This window comes from Polyodon spathula, chromosome 26 (assembly GCF_017654505.1).
Source record: "Polyodon spathula isolate WHYD16114869_AA chromosome 26, ASM1765450v1, whole genome shotgun sequence".
Lineage (NCBI taxonomy): Eukaryota > Metazoa > Chordata > Actinopteri > Acipenseriformes > Polyodontidae > Polyodon > Polyodon spathula.
This window is the reverse complement of record NC_054559.1, coordinates 5,682,701-5,705,808: the sequence shown is the minus strand read 5'-3', so window position 1 is coordinate 5,705,808 and position 23,108 is coordinate 5,682,701. Positions and strand designations below refer to the sequence as shown.

The window sequence follows — 23,108 nt, the reverse complement described above, 5'->3', positions numbered from 1 at the left end:
AGTCTACTATATATTATAAAACATTTCAGGTGGCTGTATCGCATCAATATCAGAATCTGTTATATATTATAAAGGCATTTCAGATAACTGAATCACTGAATATCAGGATCTACTATATACCGGATTCTGCTCAGTCAAAGTGCCGGTTTGAACACTCCCCCCACCCCCTCACAACTTTTAGCTGAAAGTAAGATTTTCACCATTAATTTCCAGTTTTTAATAACCTGACAAACGCCTGAGGGGAATATCGCGACTCACGTAAATAGTGAAAACTGCCTAGAAGTAGTTGCTGTGTGCTGTAATGATGCAGGCAATTGCTTGCATCATCAGTGGCGAAAATTCAGATGACGAAGATGTGAAGTTTGGCGGTTCAGAATAGATTATACAGACCGTAGTCTGATTGATTCAGCTTTCCTGTTATGCTGCAATCCATGTTGTAACTCAGGCATTTTTGTATTGGACATTTTAAGGCTATAGTGCTACTTTGGATGTTAATTTATTATTTCATTTTGTTTTTTCACAGTAGACACTGCAATTTCTTATTTACAGAGATTATGTAAAGCCCATTATTTTAGTGGATTGAATATTTCACATATTTATATATTTTTTAAATGTATCGACTTTTATTCTTGCATTTTTCACCTACAAATGTGGTTTTCCATGATGTGCTTTTGCACTGCACACTGCAGATTAAAAGTTTTAATGTTTGTTTTGTGAAAATATTTGAAATGACAAAACAGTGAACATATTGCAGCAACTTTGAATTGTATTTCACCAGTCAATAAATATTTTAACTGCACTTCTTGATTCTTTACCATGGCCTTGTGCTGTGCTCTACCTTTGAATTTTAAGTAAGCCTAATTGTAAAACGCTAAAAATACTCCCTCTGTAATAATGCCTGTAATTTCACACCTGAGTCAACAAAATTTATAAACTGCCAGTGGCTGAGGTGTAGTTATGTAAAATGTTGGCTGTATAATACGCTGCTCTCAATACTAATAAAAAGTGTTTTTAATAAATTATTGGAAACACATACAGTGGATTGGAACTTGTAGAATCAGGATGATTGGATTTGACTTAAGTAAGTGTGTGTTTATCTTTGCTGATTTGGAATTTGCTAAGTCTTGTTACAGATTATTTTCGCAAACTGTCTAAATGTGTTTTCATACAGTTGTTTAACAAATGAGACCGATCAGTGTACAAAAAAGAAAACAAAACAAAGCAATTTTCATAATATCTGCAATTATTATTTATTTTACTTTGAACTATTTATTTTACTTTGAACTAACTTACTTATTCATGGAGGGCATCTTTAAATGCCTGCTGAAAGTTATGCTGTTCCCATAGACCAGTATCAAATGAACAATATACACTTCATATACACAACTCATCCACAGAGCCACTTTACAAACCGTTCTAATAGAGGTGCCATTCCCCTTTCCCCATGTACACATTTCCCACAGTAATAGTGCAGCAAGGTGTAATCATTGTAAAGCACAGAGATGTATGGTAAAGCATATTAAAAACATTGTAAACTACGGTAAATGCACAGTACAGTGCAGAAATACTGTGTTAAACTTTTATAAGGATCAGTGCATTGATACCCCCAGGGTGCTCTGTCTTTGTACTAATGTCCAAGTAGGAATCACAGGTAATGATTTCCAAGCAGGAAACTTAGAACATGTGATGGTTTTATGTGAGACTCCACAGTTATGCTTTTCTCGTACGGGTTACCTTTTGATTAATTGCAAATGTATTCATTCCATTACATAGTCTGTAGAACGCAAATTAATACAGAGGTCAGCAAACACTTATCATGTTAGTGTTAATAGAAGTACAATTACTTTGCACTTTGTGTTGTTTGCTACACATGTCATTCGCCGATGATAAATGCTGTTTAGGGGTCCACTGTGTAGACCAAATGATTGTAAGAATGTACAGTTGCAGACACACCAAATATTTCATGTTTTACATTTTATTTGACAACTTTTGCTTTGTCCTGAGCAGTTTCACTCACTTTTGACCAACATGTTTATTTCTGTTAACAAACACCTAAAAGCATCTAAACCCTATTCCAGTCCCGAGGGCTCTTTCCAATGAGTATGTTACTTTGAACAAAACTAGTCTAACCCTAAGCGGTCCAATGCCGGACTAGGTCCGACATTAAAGTTGGCCCTTTCCGGTCATCAAAAAGGCGTCAATCAAGGGGCTCCCGAGTGGTACATCCAGTAAAGGCGCTCAGTGTGGAGTGCAGGGTACACCCTATAGTCTGGACGACTAGGCTATTCCTTTGTTGATCGAGGACGGGAGCTCCCAGGGGGGAGCTCAATTGTCCAAGCGCCGCCCTGGGGAGAGGGAGGGCTAAGTCGGCCAGGGTATCATCGGATCATCAAGCACCAGTGACCACTGTGATCTAGCTGGGCACCTGCGGGCTTGTCTGTAAGCTGCCCAGGGCTACGTTATCCTCCGATGCTGTTGCTTGGGTGGATGCGTGGTGAATCTGCAGTGTGTAAAGAAGCGGGCAGCTGATGGCACATGCTTTGGAGGACAGCGTGTGTTCGTGTTCGCCCCTCCCGAGTCAGCGCAGTGGTGGTAGCAGTGGGCTGAGCCTAAAAATAATTGGACATTATTAAATTAGGGAGAAAACAATACAAATAATTGGCAACCATTAAATTTAAATAAAAAGGTAGCTGCTTCCGCTTGCCCTTTTAGTTTGCATTAGAACGTTCCTGTAAATTATGTGTCTTAATATGTGTATTAAATGTGTGGCTGGTTTCACAAACCTTGATTGCACTTGACCTGCCTAATTCTATCTTATTTAAAGTTAAAGTTAAAATTGTGTTCACCTGGTCTTCTCTTACGATTCACCCATTGCTGTATTCCCTGAATTGTTGTTCACTCTGTAACCTTATAATGACAGGAAGTTATCTTCCAAAATTGACTGTCAAAGCAGATGGTGGGGGGTACTTTGAGCAAAACTAGTTTAACTTGTTATTTTACAGAATCTACCAAAATGCGTATAATCAAACAAGTTGGAAATTAATCATTTCTGCTCAATTAGAAAAGTTAATACACATTTGTTTCTGACCTTAACTGAAAGAACACATTTATTTGAGTAATCACTCATAAAATATGTATTTTCATTTTCCATTACTGTTGCAATGTTTTCAGTTATTGAGTTATGAATAATCCAGTGTATTCTTTTATGTCTTTTAAATTGTCACAATAGTTACCCAAACTGTTAGCAGTCATTGTAAATCCTTTAATCTTTGTTTCCTAATTAAAAGCATGCAATACAAGCACAACTTCATCCCACGTAACAGGTTATTCCAAGTATGAACAGTGTGGCTTTGTCATCACCAATACATTCAGCACAGGAGCCCCTGGATTAGGGTCACTCTATTTAAATCCAGAGGTGAAGTGCCTTAGTTTCATATTAAGAATCACTCCCAGTTAGAAATTTGTCACGCTTTAGTATAAGTAGCTGCTGATGCTGGTGTGTGGCAGGGCTAAAGCCTGCCCTTGTAAATAGTATAGTTTTGTTAATAAAGAAATTATGTTTGCTTTAAAAATGTATAATTTAAAGGTTTTTCAAAAACAAAGTGTGTGCTAGATATGACAGGGCTGGGAGGTTAGACTTCCCTCCCTACCTAATTGAAGTTTAGTGTGCAGCAGGTGGCCAGGTGTCAATCAATTAACCCGTCACCTGCCTTTAAAAAGGGTCTGGAAAGCCAGCACTTAATTTTTCTTTGTTCTTTGTTCATTCTGTGTTGTGCGTTCCTGTGTGTAGTTACCAGCAGAAAGCCTTATCACTACGTTTAACCAGGGTGAGCTACAAATTATCACCGCATGTGGAACCGTGATCGTAGATTTAGAATAGGGAATAATTTGATATCATTTGTGTTCGGAAGAAGGTTTCTGGTATAGGACCTCCTGTATAGAGGAGTAGCATACGGCCCGAGCTTTACCACCTTTTATTTTCTAGAGTTTTTTGTACAGTGTTTGTTTTTCATTTTTGGTTGTATTCATGTACCTGTGTGTATATATCCTTCCACACGAGGGCTACCATTGATGGAACCCTAGTGGCGGCCACCAACCACTGCACCCCCTTGTTTATTAAAAAAACCTGGACGCCTGAGCAACATTTTCAACTACAAACCCTCTGTGTCTATCTCATCTCGTTAGTGGATACCCACACAGTAACAGAATACCCCTGTTACATGGGGTATATCCTGAACAAATGTGGAGTAATTCATGAATTGATGTCAACGTCGTCCAAATTCAGTAGAAGTACAATATTAGAGAATAATTTCTATTTAAGGAAATTAGAATAGAGCCTCATCCTGGTGAGGGGAAGTAGAGTACTTAGTTGCACTGATAAACAGAATGGCCGGAGGTCCCCTCTGACTCCCGTGGTGACAACCTTCCTCAACAGAGGCCTGTGGGCGTTGCGTCCAACCCGAGGTTGGGGAAGTGAGTCTCACTAAAAGAACCCCACACCCACGGGTTGAACAAAAACATGCCACGCATCATATTTACTCAAATGAAAAACATACACCAACTGAGTAGTTAGTGAGATTAGTCTATGTGATTTTATACCTGCCGCTTGGTGGAGAGAAAAAAACCCTTTTTATTAAAACCTAATCCAGGTGGTCTGATAGCCCCCACTCCGGGCATGCTGACTTTGGTGTGCTACAGTGATGTCGGAGACTGATGAACAAATGTAGCCCTCTACAGCTGATGACGTCCGGCACCCCATGTTCTTTATAAAATGTTGATTGACATTAGCTTTAGCTGCTGAGGTGGCTGCTGCTATCGTGAAAGAGTGTGGGGTATAGAATTGCGGTGGCAGGCCTGCTCCAGAGATGAGAGTGGCTAGGTGGGTTGAGGGAGGAAAGGTTTCTTTCGGGAGATGTACCTTGACATGGATGTATACAGGCATATTGTGGAGTTAAGTTTGGAAAGTTGGATGAATTTGCGCTTGGCGTAACTGATCCGTTTTGGAAGTGCGAAGGAAGATGATGAAGTGGGAGTCAGATACTAGGCAAATATCACTGGAACTGATGCCGAGGGAAGGGAAGCTGGAGACTGATGGAACAGTAAATTCGGCACAACTCAGGAATCTGAAGAAGGCGGTAAGGCATAGGGTTTCCATCAATAGATCTTCCTAAGGGGAAAAACAGTTTTTCCAGAGGATCAGAATCAGCAAGAAGAGAGGTTGTGATGATATAGGTTGCTGAGATGTGTTGAAGTGTGTTGAACTTCAGACGGGTTGAAGTTTTTGCTTTCCCTCTTAAGCATCAGCTGGATTACTATGATTGATAATAGGGTCGAAGATGGTATGGACATGAGGTGATAGTGATATTGGATGTCTTGGTGTTTGCTGGTACGAGGTTTAGGGAGTCTCTTCCCTGGACTGTAAAGGCTAAAATCCAGGTTAAACGGAATGGGTTGAAAAAATCCTGGTTAAACTGAATGGGTTGAATTGGATTTTGGGCGCAGAAGGTTGAGAAGGTAGACTAAGCTATGGAGTATGAAGATTTTGTAGATGTCACCAAGGTGGCTGCCATTGAAGCAGGTTGGAGATTGTTATGTTTATTTGAATATCATGCCCTGGAATCAGGGGATTTGAAGAGGTTATGCTGCTGCTTCAGGAACTAGTTGACGGAATCTGAGGACCTGGAGACGAGAAAGAGCATCGGCTACGTTATTGTGAATACCTGGCAGGTGACGGGCTTCAATAATTAAATTGTTTGAAACAGAGATCCAAATAAGCCGGTGGAGTAACTGCATGATGAAAGGGGAAGGGGAGGATGATGTGAATTGTTGATTTGTTGTCGCTGTAGAATAAAATAGACTTCCTCGACCACTGTTGACCGCAGATATGTATGGCTGCGATGACAGGGTATATCTCTACTAGAGCCGAGGCTTTAAGGTGGGGAGATCAATCCTGTATTTCAGAGGGCCATTCGCTTTAAAACCATTCAGATCCTAGATAGCCTCCAAATCCTATGAATGAAGCATCAGTGAACAAGAATAGATTGTGTGGGGCTGAAATTAGGTCATCGTGGAATAGGTACAGCCCGTTCCAATGGTGGATCAGTGTTGACCACATTTTGATGCACTTTCTTGATTCATCGGAAATGTTGATGTAGGAATTTAGTTTTTTTTTTTTTTTTTTTTTTACTGTAGTTGAAAGAGCTAGGAGGTGAAAAATGAAGGTTCTGCCCTGCGGAATGATTTGAATGGCATAGTTGAAATGGCCAAGGAGAGAAAGTAGATCTCGTTTCCTAATTTTTGTAGAGATTGAAAGCCATCAATGAATAGGCGGATGTGTTCCAGTTTAGCCTGGTGTTGATGGCTTTATTATCTTTGAATGTCTCCTGGTCCAGACTGTAAATGGGATTGGGTTGTGCAGTAGTGCTTTGCTGTATGCTGGAATGGCGTCCATGGGAGCAGAGTGGCGTTTAAGTTTGCTAGAATTTGCCTTGCTGCTGTCTGCCAAGCAAGAAGGAATCACTGGTTCGGCTCTGAGATCTGTGCAGAGGGTTTTAAATAATGCCAGTCGATCGCTTCCTGCTGGAATGGTTATGCAAGAGAGGTTTGAGAGTTTTTTTTCAATCAGCCAGTCCTTGTAATGAACAAGTTGGGGGGCTGACCTGCGGCGCTTGGATCTGTGAGGTTGCTGAGCTGGGAAGTTCTGAGCGTAAGGATCCGGCTGGTAGGCATGATAGTAGCTCTTTTTTACTATGGAATAGTAATTAGAGAGGTATTGCTGGGTCCTGTTCGAGAACTGAAACACTTAGACAAGGAGGTGCTTGTGTTTTGGCTTTAAATAGGTGGGTTAGGTAATTAACTTATAGGGTGTTAATGTGTAAATCAAATGTGTTAATTGATTAATAGGGTATAGCTGGAGCCCTTGTTTCCATCCCCCAAACCTTGCCTAAAGGCTTACATTAAATGTGAACCACTTTTAACCATGGGAGCATAATTAACCTATTGTAGGCCCAATAATTATACAACTTCACATAAAAAATGTCCAGTCACTATGGACACAGTCAATTAAAAAAAAAAAAGATGTTACCCAAAACTGTACAGATATGGCATATTCATTACAGATTCAATAAAAGTATATTTTGACTTGATTCTACATGCAATTCAGCCTCATTCTGTACAAATTGGCTAGTCTAAAAAATAGTTTTTAAAAAAACTGCCAAGTTAGCGCTTGACACTAGGTGTCAAGGCGTCTAGTTATATACTATATTTAAATATTTGAGTGAAACTATATTAAATTAACTTTTCATTTAAATAGTTTTACCTTTCAGTGGTTAAGTCTGTGATTTTTGGTATGTACTGTTTTTTTTTTTAAATGTAGCTGCATGAATGCAACGTATCTTGGTAAACAGTAAGTAAAGTTTTAATTACACAAACAACAACACACGCATTGGAATTCAGTAGCATCAGATATTTTAGATAGCTGTCCCCTCAACTCTCCCCTTCAATCACCCACGATTTCATCTGAATTCCCCAGCAGATACAAGTCAAATCAGCAGCACTAATAGTCATGTGTTGATCTATGGAAGGGAATTCTACTCTATATTCAGAGACCCTTAACCCGCCGTTTAACCGCCCTCGTTTAAAGGATTGCTGGGCATTGTAGCATTTCTAAACAGATAAAGAGACAAGTTTCATTGTGTCTTAGGGTTATGTAATATGTATATTTTATTTCCAGTAATGATGGACTTTGATAGTGGAACCCCTTAAAACAAGTATTTATGTTAGCTAATTTAACTTGTACAGTAGATTTATATCCCTGAACTTCACTATGGGTAAGCACCATGATAAATACAGTGAGTGTTACTGCCTTTCTGTGTTTCAACCTTTTCGCCAAAATCGATTTGTCCCATAATATTGCTTTTCATATATCAGTATAAAGGGTTTTCTACTCTCCGATGTGTGAATAAATGAGGTAAAAGGAGGACCTTTTGCATGTTATAAGACAAGCAAAACACAGGTTCGTGCTGCTGGAGCAACACTCACATGCCCTGTCCTTAACACAGGTTAGTGCTGCTTGAACAACACTCACATGCCCTGTCCTTAACACAGGTTACTTCAGATCTAAACAATGAAATGAAGAAAGCTATGTGTGCTGTAGAAGCAGTAGTGTTATTGAAGGGGTTGGTACTGATGTTTGTTAGAACGTGCAATGCTGCCCCCTGTAGGAATTGTAATATTGACTGGTTAGCCTGTATCTCTCAGAGAATTCATTTACTCTGTTTCTTTTCATTGCTTTTCCCTCTTTAACTCTTTAAAGTCAGCTCTTTCAGTGCATTTTTGTCAGTAATAGTAATAGCCAGCCTTCTGGCTGAGGTCTCGTTTGAAAGAGCAGGCTTGGGGCTTTCCAAAGACTTACGTGTCCGGATCAGACGTTCCTAGACAAAACACTACAATTCACTAAAGTCAGGGGTTCAGTCACATGACAGGACTCGGCTCCATAAGTTTTGTTTCATGCCTTTAACGCGATCACTTCAAAAAACAGCCTTCTGGGTTTGGTCTCTTTTAAAAGTGCAGACATGGGGTCCTTCAAGTCCCTAGACTTGAATCCCATCGAGATGTTGTGGATTGACTTGAAGGCTGCTATTTCAAAAAGGAAACCAAAGTTGATTGCAGAACTCAAAGCTGTATTGAAGAATGGGTAAAAATATCTCCAGAAAGATGCCAGGAACTGGTTTCAAAATACAAAAAAGCCTGCAAGCAAAGGGTGGGCACACAAAATACTAATGTAAGGGTGCCCAAATACTTTTGTCAAAGTATGAAATTAGTTTTTGCATGTTATTTTACATTTTCTGCATGTTATGTAATAATGTGTTGTTTTATTATAAAGCTGAATCTCTAATTTATCTTACAATAGAACAATTAGAAATTGTACAAATCACTTTCTTTGTGGTTGTTCTCATTTTTTTAACTGCCCAAATATTTTTGTCTGCTCCTGTATGTTTTTATTGTTTTTAGACTTGTTGACCGCCTAATGGAATTTGAAATTGCTTTTCAAGTCGTGTTTAATTGTATCTGTACACACAGCGAATCAATATGGGCAGCTAAAAGATATTGCTGTCTAATATACACTGGATTACTCTGATGTAGGCAATTGCCGAAATGTTTGTCAACTCAGCTTGATCCTAGTACTGCATCCACATGAATGCATACACCAGAGACCTTGGCAGGCAGGCAGGCAGGCACCATTGCAGAAATACATTTCTTGAGCCTAACATGATAGAACAAGCGTCCTACCCAGTTGTTTTTTCTTAGTAAATGGAAACCATCGAGGGTGCTGCTACACTTGTGGGACACATCTTGCTTATTTTATTTTATTTTTATTTTTAGTTAAACATTTAATCATTTAGTAGCTGATTTCACAGACATTGTTTCAAGGTATCATTAATTAGTGTTGGTAGTCAAAGATTCATGCTAACCTAGGGTCTTTGAAATCAGAAGGGGTTTAACCTTGTGCTGACTGTCCCAAAACAACTAAAATGGTTAAAAAAAAAAAAAAAAAAGTATCTTTAAAATGCTAGAAAAAGAATGGAAAGGGCCTCTGGACTGTTTACAGTTGGAGAAGCCAATCATGCAGATGGTAAAGCTCACTAGAAATAGATCCCATGGGCAGTCACTAATTAAGCAAGTGGCTTGGTGTTAAGGAGTTATATTACTCAATTAGATTTGTCAGTTGTCCAAACTCAGGAACTATGAAGGGGGTCCAGACTTATTTTGTTATGGAGTCACGGACCGTTACAAATAACTGTTTAATTCTGAAATAATGGAAAGCTTGGATTAAAATGAGTTGAGTTTTTATGGCTGAGCAGTGGGCAACACATAGTCTTGCTGCAGAGCACATGCTAGGGATCTATTATAGCTGACTCTCCAGTGGCCCACACCGACTGTGGAACCACATACAGGACATGATATATATGACACCTTGCTGTGCTGTCTGTGTTAATCTCTCTGGCTGCCTTTTCTTGCCAGGACCCCCTTACAATTAGATGCATATTTCAAGGGTTCTATCCTGGTTAAATCAATACAAGGTATATATTTTGTTTTCAGGTGTTTATTTTGGTTTCATCTTGAACAGCTGTATTAAATATGCACTATGGTACATGTGAAGATTGGGAAAGTCCAGTGTCATATCTTATATATAAATACTCTGTCTTTGGTCCTTTTATTATCATTTACTGATACTGAGCTGCCTGGTAAACACTGTATTGGAAAAACATCATCATCATCATCATCATCCCAGTCCCAATGTAAACACTGGCAGACTTTTTCCATTCTACATCATCGAAATCAGATTGTTAAGCAATGGATGGCTCTCCCTTCCCTTCTCCACAGCAATGATTGCAGTGTCATTGGAACACAGCTATACTTTGGGCAGTTTGCTAGGAGACAGCAGCTTGTGATATACATAAATAAAGGCAAACACAGATCATAGCAAAGGGATACAACTGTCAGAAACCTAATGGTTAGTTAGACAATTAAATCTTCAAATTATTTTTCACAAAGGAAACTAATTACTGTAAAATACCTAAATATTTGGCCGGAAATATGTTTGCTGTTTTATTTATTAACATTTGCTTAATTATTGCATGTGTAATTACTGGTATTGTACATAGTACTGGTTATAACCCAATGCTGTAAGTACATATGACTTACCACTATAGTCATATTAATGTATTTTTTTAAAATGTACATTCATTTTCAAATGCAGTATTAAAGTACAGTACTGTAGAAAATATCACAACACAGTGGTACAGCTTCGCTTCATGCCTCCAACCAAACTACAGTCATATGTTAATACAACAGAACGCATGCCCTGTCATTTGTTATCCCTTACTTACCAGCTACAGTAAGGGTTGGTTCATACTTTTGTCACAGATGAATGTGATGTCAGGCACAGACAGCTGTAAAAGCTGTGCCGACTTCACTATTTGCTGTACGAAGGACGCATCGTGTTGCAGCCCTTTTGGCTGCACAGCTGTTGTTTCATACTTTAAATACAGACTGCGTAATTGGAAAATTGACATTTTATAAGATGTGCTGAGTTTGTATCTCTTATACAAGATGTTTAAAATGACACTGTTGGTACATCCGTCCCCTCAACGAACAGAGAATCCAAAAGATACAATTTTAAGCATTAATTAGATAGATGCGGGTATGTGACAGTGAGAGATATAGCAGGTATTTTAGAATGAGGTGAAAGGTTTGATGATCTGTTAAACAGATCCACCATTGCTTCAATGCGAAAATACACATGAGATGCCAGTGACAGCTGCAGAAAGATTTGCAGTCACACTGCACATACTGACTGGCAATTCTCAGCAACGTGTGGCCACAGGCTTTACATTCTTTCCAGTCCTTTTCTATTTTTTTTCTGAATAATGCACACCAATGCTTTTTCTATTACTTGGGCATCTCTATATTCTGTAAGTGAGGGGCTATATGAATGTGGATGTTAATGAACTTCTATTAAAAGTCCGTCGAAGTCTTTTTCCATGATGGTTACCAGCGTACGACCATGCAGCAAGTGTTGACATATTTCAACCTCATCTGACCCCGTGCGATTCATACGTATACATAAGAAAAGGCTGCACGACTTTCCAAAAAAGACACACAATGCAAGAGTGGATGACGTAATTCTGACCTGTCGCACAGGATTGGAGACCCTCGACTGATGTTGGAGAAATGATGTTGGAGTCTGAAGTATAAACCAACCATAAGGCATTTAAAACCCTGTTACTCTTGTGTTGAATTTAATCAGAAATGTAATGTTGATAGAGCCTGTGTTTAATAAACTACTCCTCAATACTGTGAGGTGTAGAAAGCGCTTGTCACTGTGCCAAGCCTCAGCACTGAATAAGCACTTTGTTTCCAGCTTCCTGGTGACTATACCTGTATACATTATGGAAAAAGAGGTCATGCAGCTGTCATTACCATGTTGACTTAATAAAATTGGATCCTCAGTAAGCAACTTGTACTGCTGCAGTTAGATGTGGATTTTTCTTAAATGGAAATATAGAACAAGACTTTTACAGTATTTTTCCAGAATTTTTATAAAACTGCAGTGGGTTAATACTCACTATTTATTAAATTGTTCAAATTCTCACAAGCTTGGATAATGACATTTTGAGATCCATTCAAGATATGGCTATAAAATTGCTAGACAATGTTTCATTTGAGGAAAGGGAATAATAATAATTTTAACTTTATTATTATATAGCGTCTTTCATAACAGACCACCATCACAAAGCACTTTACAGAGGTAGGCTGTGAACTGGGCATTATATGCCGAGTCACTTACAATACAAGGAGGTTAAGTAACTTTTCAGGGTCACACAGTGAATCAGTCAGTGGCAGAGGTGGGTTTTGAACCAGTCACCTTCTGGTTACAAGCACTGGACTTTAACCACTGGATCACACTGCCTCCTTAGTATATACTCAGCATTTCATTCACACTAGTGGCTGGGGTACTTAATAAATCGTGTCTTACATCTTTTAATATGTATGTTTTTCTAGCAAATAAAGGTTGTCTGAGTTAGTCCAAAATTAGTACTAACAGTGTATTTTAAAGGAGTAACCAACTGATAAGTAACCAAAGCTTTAAAATAAGTGTTCTTATTTTTTTATATATTTTTTTAGAATTAACAACAATATCACTTGTTTCAGGAAGAGTAGATTTTTCAAATACAGCACTAAAGATTCCTGGTGCTAATTACTTCTTGTGATGTAGGTCACCCAGTCTGATTGAAATATCAAATTCAAACAAACAAGCAAGAGATATTCGGCACAAGAAAAAGGGGCACATGATAATGCTGCCAATGTTAAAAAGAGGCATAGTGATAATGCTAACAATGTTAAAAAGAGGCACAGTCATAATGCAGTCAATGTTAAAAAGAGACACAGTGGTAATGCTGCCAGTGTTAAAAAGAGGCACAGTGGTAATGCTGCCAATGTTAAAAAGAGGCACAGTGATAATGCAGTCAATGTCAAAAAGAGACACAGTGATGATGTGAAATACCTTTCAAATACTGTATATACTTGCCTGTTGGGTCAAAATAACAACAAAAACTCAGAAGGTGAACAGTAGCCAAAGTACCCAAGGGATATGTCCTGCTCAAGAGACCAGCATATACCTACCACAACACTGGCCGTTGAGTAAGAACGTACAGCTTGAAGGGCATGGAATTGGTCTCTGGAATTCAGGAGCGTTTTTTATACACGCTGTTGTGCAGGCCCTCTTCTCCCTCAGTTCGTCTGCAAGTCAAACCTGAGGATGTTTATTTTTTACAGGACTTGTGGTCACGTCTGGTGCCGTTTATATGGCGCTGGTTATGCAAGTCTCCCTCAAGAGACTTAGCCCCAGTCCTCAAAACCCACAGGCCAGCCTGGACTGCTTCATCCTTTACTGTAAAACAACAGATTGCTTTAAATGGAATTCTGTTTAACAGATTAACCCTTTAATGGTGCATAGTGGTGTCAGCTTTAGGAGAGAGTAACACTATACCCTAGAATCAAACAAAGATTATTTGACTGAAATGTAGTGATACCTAGTGCAACAGAAAAAAAGATGGAGAGAAATATTGCTTTAGTGCAAAAATGACATAGATTTTCAGAACTGTTCAAACTCGACCTGTCAACTTTTTCAAGGTGCAAAACAACTACATGTACAGCCACTACAGGGAAGGCAGCTTTACAGAATGCATGGCAGTGAAAAACCTGTACAGTCAGCACTCACTTGTCCAACCCTATAAAATTTTGACTTCAGTGACGGTTAAACGCTTGTGATGTATATCAAATTATTTAATTTTGGCCCGTTCTAACCCTGTTATCTTTTTTGTGTTCCCTGAAAAACGGACAGTATCAAAAATACATATCTGAAAGGACATTTAGATATACTGTATTGGTTCTGTTGGTACAGTACTATATTTTTAACAGAAGTAGTATTTTAATTCAGAATGATTTAATTCTGAAAATACCACTTGCCAAGACTAAAGAGACGATGCATTAACTGTAATACAGTACATACTTTTAAATCCAGTACATATTGTAGCAGTATGTAAAATTTCCCATTAATGGGAAAAAAACAACACAGTTTACAGAATTGAAAGTTTTTTTTCAGTTATCTATGTGGTCAATTTAATTACATCACTATTTTATGTAATTCATTTTAAAATAGGTACTGTAAGCCACATTGCTTAAAGATGAATTAATAGCAGGGACTGCAGAGTTTACATTTTATGTCACTACCTTTTACTAGCGTCTACTTTAGTTTTGTAGTGACAGGGCTAATGCTTTTTCCAAATGATTACTTGTAAGACCAAGTAGCTAACTGCTTGCACTAGTTGTCAACCATGACAAATCCCTACCTTACAGAAAGGTTGAATTTTCATTCGCATTGACATTACAGAAACCGTGCCTAACTCTCTGATTCAGTGTCACTCGTTTTACGGATTGGACTTTAGACTTGTAATGCATATTCTACCTGAGCTTCCTGGGTTTGAGCTCCCAGGATACTGAAGCATGGTTGTCTCTATCCCTGCAATAAGTCATCTCCAACTTAATTAACTTTTTTTTTTCTCCCAAAATGTCCAGCTTAAAATAATTGCACCAGGACATACATCCAATCACTTCCAGGTCAGTCTCCAAAATCTTTAGGGCGATTCAAGCTGTTCATCATGGAAAGATCTTATCTCATAAGATATAACATATGAGGCAGATTATACATATATGCTGAGCTGAGATAGAACTTGGCAACAAGGCGGAAATCTCAGCATAGTGCCTTCTATTTCACTAAGACATTCCTTGAAGTGTTGTGCCATCAGCTGTGTGAAGCAGAGAAGACCAGTGTGGTCTCTTAAATTCTGTATTAGTTACACAAGGTTTAGGATTTATGTCTTTGTAGTATAATATATTGGTGTACTACACTGCTTGCCGCCAGTCCCTGCACATCCTTTGTACTATTAGAAAGCTTCTACAATTTAAAGCTTCACATATGTTCCCAGGAAGTTCAGTATGAAATGGCAGAATTCACATATATGAAGTAAAAATACACACTGTACATCTGAGGTTTTCTTAACCCCTCTGGGGAGTGTGGTGCGGCATAGAGTCTCTAGTAAATTGCCAACATTTTCTGGTTAGCCTGGCATACAGTCAAACACACAGCACATTAGACTGGGCTGCTGTCTTCAACTAGGCAGATTCAGTGTGTTTTCACAGAAGCATCCATCGAGGGGAAGCCGTCTCTGCTCAAGGCATACACTTACAGTGCAGGTCTACAGCCACTGTCGGAGTTGATTCATTTTTAATCTCTCCTGGGTTTCTGAGCCTCTTGACCGATCTCAGGCACACTAACTCTGAATGCAGATGTGAAAATGGCCTTACAATGAGTTTCAGAGGTGTATAATGAAATGCTTTATTGATCATTTTCCCTTAAACTGTATTTGGAATATCATTAGTAGGATTGCTTCAGTGTTAAAGGTAATAGGACCAAGGAAGGATGAACAATCATTTAGGATCATCTTTTTTGTTTTCCTTTGAAGCCCATTTATCAACTAGCTACTAGGATCCAGGTGAGCACTGATGCTCTGAAAAGCATCACTTTATTCACTCCCTGTGTACAAAATTAATTCCCTGTGCAGCAGGTACTAGCAGGTATGTCGTCATAAATCATGTGTGGCAAAGGGAGTTTAAGTTTCAGGTGTGATCCCGGTACCTGCTGCACAGGGAGTGAAAACGTGGTAGCTGTGGGTTAAATATAATAAACTAACAAACCTACAAAAACAAAAAAATATATATTTTTTTTAATTTAAATTTTAAAGCCTGGTTTATCACCTCTTTTGATGCCATGTTGGAAATATATCAGATTTTATATTTGGTCAAAATTCATAGCGGGATAAAAGCTAGGGCAAGACTGTATTTAGTAATATTTTATTCATATTAAAACACTACAGTCAGCCCCATTCATGAAAAACCTGTCCTTGAAACCAAAGTACAGTGCCCAAAAACTAAAGATTTACCTAATTTGTTTAGACAGTTTGGCTGACATGTTTTAATCACATAATTTAGGACTTAAAAAACTGATTTAAAATACATAAGTATTTCTGAAAACACAAACTGTTTGGATAAACACACACACAGAACTTCCCAAGATCAGTCATTTCTGAAACAACACATTGCAGGTCAGGAATCAGCGCAGGTATGAGATACATTTCATAGCATGAAGAATTGGTTAGGGTTGCAGAACAGAAGACTATTTGCACACTGTCAGAGTTTAGGGTCTTTTACTGTATCTCAGAAGGGACAGAATTAGCCTTTATGAGACAAAAACACTGCAGCTGCAAATCTGCGGACACGAAATCAACCACTAAAAGGCACACCCACACTCCAGATTCAGGCTTTGTTTCTCTTGCTTAACACTCTCCCTTTTAAAATATAGGGATATAACTTAACATTGTGGTATTTTACCAGCCATGAATTGCACTATAGACCCAGGATTTCTGAGCTACCTTAGAACTGGTATAACATTAAAGTTATTTAGATTTGACCTACTAATTCAATAATATACAGATCAAGTTTTCAAACAGCATTTTAACTTCTATAGAGCAGTGATTCTCAACCTTAATGTTTAAGGATTTTCCAACAGACCACGAACAGCATGGGACCAAAAATACATGTACTTATATTGTTAAGATTAAATAGTATAACTGTGTTGGTAAATTGCATTAAACTTACATTTGTAGCAGTGATTGAAGAATTTTAGCATGAAAAAATATTTCTAAGTCTTTGGTGTAGATGGAAATTTAAAAAAATGATGATGTTAGGAGGCTGATTGTATTATGTGTTGCAGACAAAATCTTATGGGGGTGTGGGAAAATGTAATATAGTAAAGTAAGCAAGAGTCAACTATATAAACTGTATAGCAATCAAAAAGTCCTTCAGTCCAAGGCAGTCCCATCCTTGAGATTCACTCTGTTCTATAGTATTTCTTGAGATGCTCACTCTGTTCTGTAGTATTTCTTGAGATTCACACTTTGTTCTGCAGTATTTCTTGAGACGCTCACTCTGTAATGCAGTACTTCTTGAGATTCTCACTTTATCCTGCAGTATTTGTGTAATCAGTGGAATCTATGTGGACAAGTTTGAGACATAGATGCACATGTAGGTAGAGTGGGAATGCTTCGTTGTGTATTGATGTTTTCTAGCTGTGACGTCAGAGATGAGCCTGACAACACCACAAAGCACAATTCCCAATAGAAAATGCAGTGCTTGGAGTATTTCAGATTTTCATATATACTTTTAGCTATAGGTTGAGGTCTCAGGATACTGAATATTCCCAGGATAAGAACATAACTGTGTGTACTGTCCCTCAATTTTAAAAACTTTTTTTTAAAATATTGTACCGTATGTGAATTTTTATCTTTACCTATAGAAGGAGGTGTGATACCTCTCTTTCCTGCTTTCACCTGAAGAAGAGCTTGAAAGCTTTTGATTAATTATTGTTTAGTTAGTCCAATAAAAGGTATCACATCTCCTTCTCTGTCTGTCATCTCTGGACTGATACGGCTACCATTTCATCTATCAACAATCTTTACCTATAAACTCATGACAAAAGGTAACATTTAACAGTAGAAACATAAAAAAGTATGCATACATTTGTGAGTTGACTCGCATCTTTACACCAGTTGTGGCAGCAGCTCTGGTTTCCATTAATTGCTCAGCATTGGTCGGTGGCTTTACATAGATATAGGTATCAGTCCAGAGTATCTGCTACCAATCACATATTGTGGAAAGTTATTCAGGGTCTTTTCTTATCCTTCTTAACATTGTATTTGACTAAAAAACACCATTTTAATTTTTACTATTATTATTGATATAGTTTAATGAAGCATTGTTGCAGGTCAAGTCTACTTTCAAGACTATAATGCACACATCCACTGTGTTAGAAATGTCCATGAGTGGTTTGAGGAGCATTATAGACTTCTGGCATCTTTCATGACCGTCACAATCCCTAGATCTTAATCTAATTGAGCATGCTTGGGATGACATTGAGCAACGCATTCATCATTACAGGGCAAATGGTGGCCCAACCCATGTAGTGATTATTGGTGTTTGTTGTGCAATGTACTATACTAAGGAGTACAACAGATTTACTGTTTGTCCTTCATATCAAAAACTGATGGTGTCCCACTGAGAGAATGTATCCCATTTTAGTAGAAAAGGCTCCCAGCCCTGTCAGTGCTAAGGAAATCTTCCCACCCCCAGTGTATGCAGTGCTTTAAATATCTATGTGATACAAAACAAAAAAAGTAAACAGCTTGCGTTTGGAGCTTCTGGGATATAATATCTGACATGCAAAATGTGGTTACTGAGCTGAAAGGGTATTTTGTTTTCTCATTTTAACCCAGTATTGCCACAGAAAAACAGATAAAACTAGTCCAAGTACAGTATTGAGTATAATTACTACCTGGTGTGAGTAAAGGCATTAGTGACATGCTGAGGCCTTTCTGAAACTCAGGTGATGATTACAAAAATAATAAGAGCAATAAAGTGAAAGTTAAATGGACTACAACTAATTTAGATGCACTTTACCAGTTTTACTGTATATGTATGTACATTTATATATATATATATATATATATATATATATATATATATATATATATATATATATATATATATATATATATATATACACATATCGTTTTTTGTTTTTTTTTCTAATTTAACTCACATCTCAATGCATTCTGTTACTTGTAATCCAGCATCTTATGTGGGAAAGAGAAGTAAAAATTAAATAGAGAAAGCCTGATCTGTCCCAGTAAACACACTGGACATGGGTACAGGAAACCACTGCCCAGTTTGTCACATTTGACATTCTCTGAGTGACCCTGAAGGAGATCCCTGCTTTACGCTGTGGCAGTAATTGTGATTTTTTTTAATTTAATTGACCTCTGGGGGTATCTGTCCTTATTGAACTTTCACAACTTTGTTTTGACGTTATTCTTAAGCCCCTGTAAACCAAAAAAAACAAACATTCACTCTGTCCCTGTAGCCCTCAGAGGCAATCCATCCATTGCAACCAGCTGCTGTGCTGCTTCCATTCCAATTAGTTTCTATCAGGAAATACCTTCGGAAGCATTTCACACTATGCACCTTTCTGACTTAGGAAGTACTCAGTCTGTGACCTCCCCTGCCTAGCGGACATGTACTTGGCACAAGCTGCCTGACCCCTTGGCTCTCGTCTTCCTGTCCCAGTGTCACAGGAAGGAAGGAAGGATGCGGTCTTCTGTCCTCGGGGGCGGCTGTTTGCTCCATCCCAAATACAGAAAGGGCTTTATTAATTCCAGGCTTCGCTTGCTTGCGAGACATTAGAGAACATTGTGGATGTTGTGAACCTTAAACTTATTTCTTGCCATGCATACCAGGACAGTTTTATACTTTTGTTTTGTTTGCATTGGTGATTTAGTTACAAATAATTCAAAGATGTGTTGGGTGTTGGACAATTTAGTTTTCATTCTGAGTTTGTCTACTTTTTAGCAGTTGTGCTTGGGGCAGAGTTGTTCTGGATGATTTTAAGCATTTTTTTGTGTTTTCCCTAATTGTATGCATCTAAATATTGTCTGGTGGGTAGAGTGGTTCAGCTAAAGGCATCCCTGGTAGTTACCAGACTGAGCATGGGGGACAAGCAAGAAGCCAGCAAACAAACAAAACCATATGAGGTACAAATACATACGCAGCAATTACACCCAGTAACACATCTTTCTCCAGAACTGCCCATAGTGTCATCACAGTTGAGATCCTTGTAAAACATAAGCAGCTTGTGTATGCTTAGATATGGAAGCACCTTTCAACTGAGTGTCTGTGCAGAATGAATGTGTGCTAAGTGTGCCAAAGTATGTGCCACAAGTGGTTTTTTTTTTGTTTTTTTTTGTTTTTTTTTGTCCTTCAAATATCTTTAAGCAATGTGCTGGGTAGTGAATTCACTTTTATACCTGGATCCTAGTAAAAGCTGGCTTGTTTTCACTGAAATGATACATTTTATTTGTTGGTTTGTCAGATTGTAGAAAACAATGAAGTCAAATAATAAGGCTTTACGTTAATACAATGTAGGATAACATATTAAGAATTGCAGACCTTCAACAAGTAAGAAGAAATGGGTTAAAATGTTCCCTGAAATAGAAATGTAACCAGTACCGAGTGGGTATTTACCTCCTAAAAACTGAATGAGATATCTCCCCCCCCCCCCAGATATAAAGGACTGTGTGCACAGACCTCAGAGTCATTTTTACATTTGTATTTCAGAGAACCAGGGTTATGATAATAACCTAACATTCCCTTTCACATACGAAATGTAACCATTACGGAATGGGTCAGTATCCCAATCCATCGCAAAGGCAGACTGCTGCACGACCGGAATGCTACAAGGCTAAGCCGAGAGGCTGCCTTGTGCATTACCATTCAGAACCCTAGTAGCAAGTAGCTAGGGCAAAAACATGGAGGGAGAAACTCACTATGCCTGTGTTGTAAGGGTCGACTCAGAAGCCGCCCTTAACACTCTAGTTCCAAAGCCAGGGTTTTGAGGGTCCACGATATAAGTCTCTAGAACCTAGTAAAGGCCCACACTACTGCATTGCAAATGTCCTTGACAGATGCACCCTGGAATAAAGCCCACGAAGTTGCCATTCCCCTGGTAGAATGGGCAGTGAGCTTCTCTGGAGGGGACAAGTTGGCTCGCTCATAGGTTGTCCATTTGGACAGCCTCTGCTTAGAGCTTGACCATGGGACTTCGCTCCATAGCAGACAAAAAATGTTTGGACTGCCTCTAACTTTTCATCCTGTCAACATAATACGCTATGGTCCGCATTGGGCAGAGCGTATGGAGCTGCTGCTCGCTGTTAGACTGGAAAAGAGGTGGATGGAAAGCCTCCAATTCCACAGACTGTTTGACATGAAATGCCAAGATAGTCTTTGGGGAAAAAAGCAGGATTGGCACAGAGCGTAACCATTGTCCTGGCTTCTGCACAAATTAAGCAGGTCTTTGCAATTGAGAATGCCTGCATCTCACTCTCCTGCTCTGCTTAAAGATGTCAACAGGACTGTTGAAGACCTGATGTAAGCACTTGTACGGTACAGGTCCACCGATTTGCAGTTAGCATGGGTAGCACTACAGTGATGACCCCCTATGCAAGCTACTGGCAAAACCACTCAGTCAGTACTCGCACGAGATTGAGTGAAGCCTGCTTGTTAGAAAGAACTAACTTTGTATGGTGATGCAAAAGCTGTCACAAAAAATTAATCAAGATGCTGTGGTAGAGATTGCAAGCAACCACAACTGAAGCAATCGCTTGGTCCTGTGCAGCGCTGCTGTCACTACACTTGTGCCATAGCACACGTTGCAGACAGGCCTGCACTTAGTCTTTGTAAAAACCAAAAAAACAGAATGAGAAAGGAAAAATTGTTTTCTCAACAAAATACAGTAATAACAGTTACTTGAAGCCAAAACCAGAATAAAATAACTCCAGCCAGAGCTATTGCAGTCTGGGAGGAGTGCACAAAGTCAGCCGACATACGTTGCTTGATCCCTGGGAAGGAGCGATTTAAAGCTGCTGGCTTTACGCAGGGCACAAGGCGGCTGCGGGACTGTGATGGGGAGAGAAGGAATATGAGCTGCAATTCTAGCTCCCGACCAGGAAGGGGTGCTAAGTAAGGTTGGTGGTATGCTTTCACAGGGATGAGCTGAGGTAAATACAAAGGGCACTGTATGTTGAATCATTCTGTCCTTGGTTTGTGGTGTAAACACCCAAAATGGTATATACAATAAGTCATCCTGTCTTAACAACTCTGCAAAGATACAGTGTAATACTATATGACTAAGGAGGGTGCTATGTGTTGAACTTTGAATGAGACATAGAAATAAGGTCCTATTTAAGTGACTCTGCAGCATCAGTTGTGATGCATGGTTCACCCCCTAGTCTCTGTAAGTCGCTTTGGATAAAAGCGTCTGCTAAATGACTAATTAATAATAATAATCAATTTAAATCTGCAATAAATACCAAATTAAATGGGGATGCTCAGATTCAAAACCATGATCTACTGACTTCCCTTTCTTTACTGACAGCTGTTAGCCCAAAGATTCCCACTGAAGTACTTACTGTTATATCAACATGAGCATTTGTTCTTTCTTGTGTTCCAGACACAGCCAGTGCCCAATCCCATGGCTTACTACATGCATCGATCCCCTTGGTGGTTCCACCACTTTGAGGCCTTGTTTAATCATTTCATCGAGCTCATCGTTCCATTCTTTATTTTCATGGGCCGTCGAATGTGTGCAGTGAACGGTCTTCTACAGATTATATTTCAGGTAAGAGAAGTTTCTTCTTCAAGTGAGAGCTGTGTCGACCTTTGTTATTCTCTGTTTACTTGGGACTGTTATGTGTCTACCTATTAACATACAGTGTACCATACAGAATGTGTAATTCCTGGAAGTAAATATGTTCATATTAACAAAGCATTTTAGATTTTCTGAAACTTATACACCTCTAACAGGTCCTGGTTTTAATTACAAATTGAACAGTAAGATTGTTTTTAGCCACATCTTTTTTGTGTTCCCAACATGTTCTTACGGTATGATCTAAGTCTCTAATCTACTACCAGCAAATTAACCTTAGAATTGCAATACTGACATGTCTTCAACCTAAACCTTGAAACAATCAAGAGGCTGGGTTTGATCTGAAATGAAGATTGAAGCTGTTCCAGACACAGTGATATTTAGAATATGTCAGATGTGAGTGCAGGGTGACAATCTGTCATGAATTAGGAGATAATTACTTAGAAAGCTCTGCAATCTATAATAGTAAATGCAGACATTCCTTATAGGAGAAAGACTGGAAAATAATAACTAACAACAGGATGGGCAAACATATCCCAAGCAAAGTTCTGTTTCTACTCGTTATGCAATTAGTCCGGTAGGTCTATGGCCACTTGAGTAAACACAACACTCTGCTTCATTCTCACTCATTAGTCCTCGAGTGGTATGGAATGGAAGGAAATAGTGTGTT

General features: G+C 38.7%; 1 protein-coding gene across 2 annotated transcripts in view; it reads left to right on the top strand.

The window, feature by feature from the left end:
* Positions 1–23,108, top strand: part of lmf1 (lipase maturation factor 1) — a 257,503-nt gene that overhangs the window by 180,666 nt on the left and 53,729 nt on the right. For both annotated transcript variants that reach the window (XM_041229729.1, XM_041229730.1), the window contains exon 6: positions 22,244–22,411. In XM_041229729.1, the coding sequence (XP_041085663.1) occupies positions 22,244–22,411 (168 nt within the window). The remainder of the gene's footprint in view (positions 1–22,243; positions 22,412–23,108) is intronic.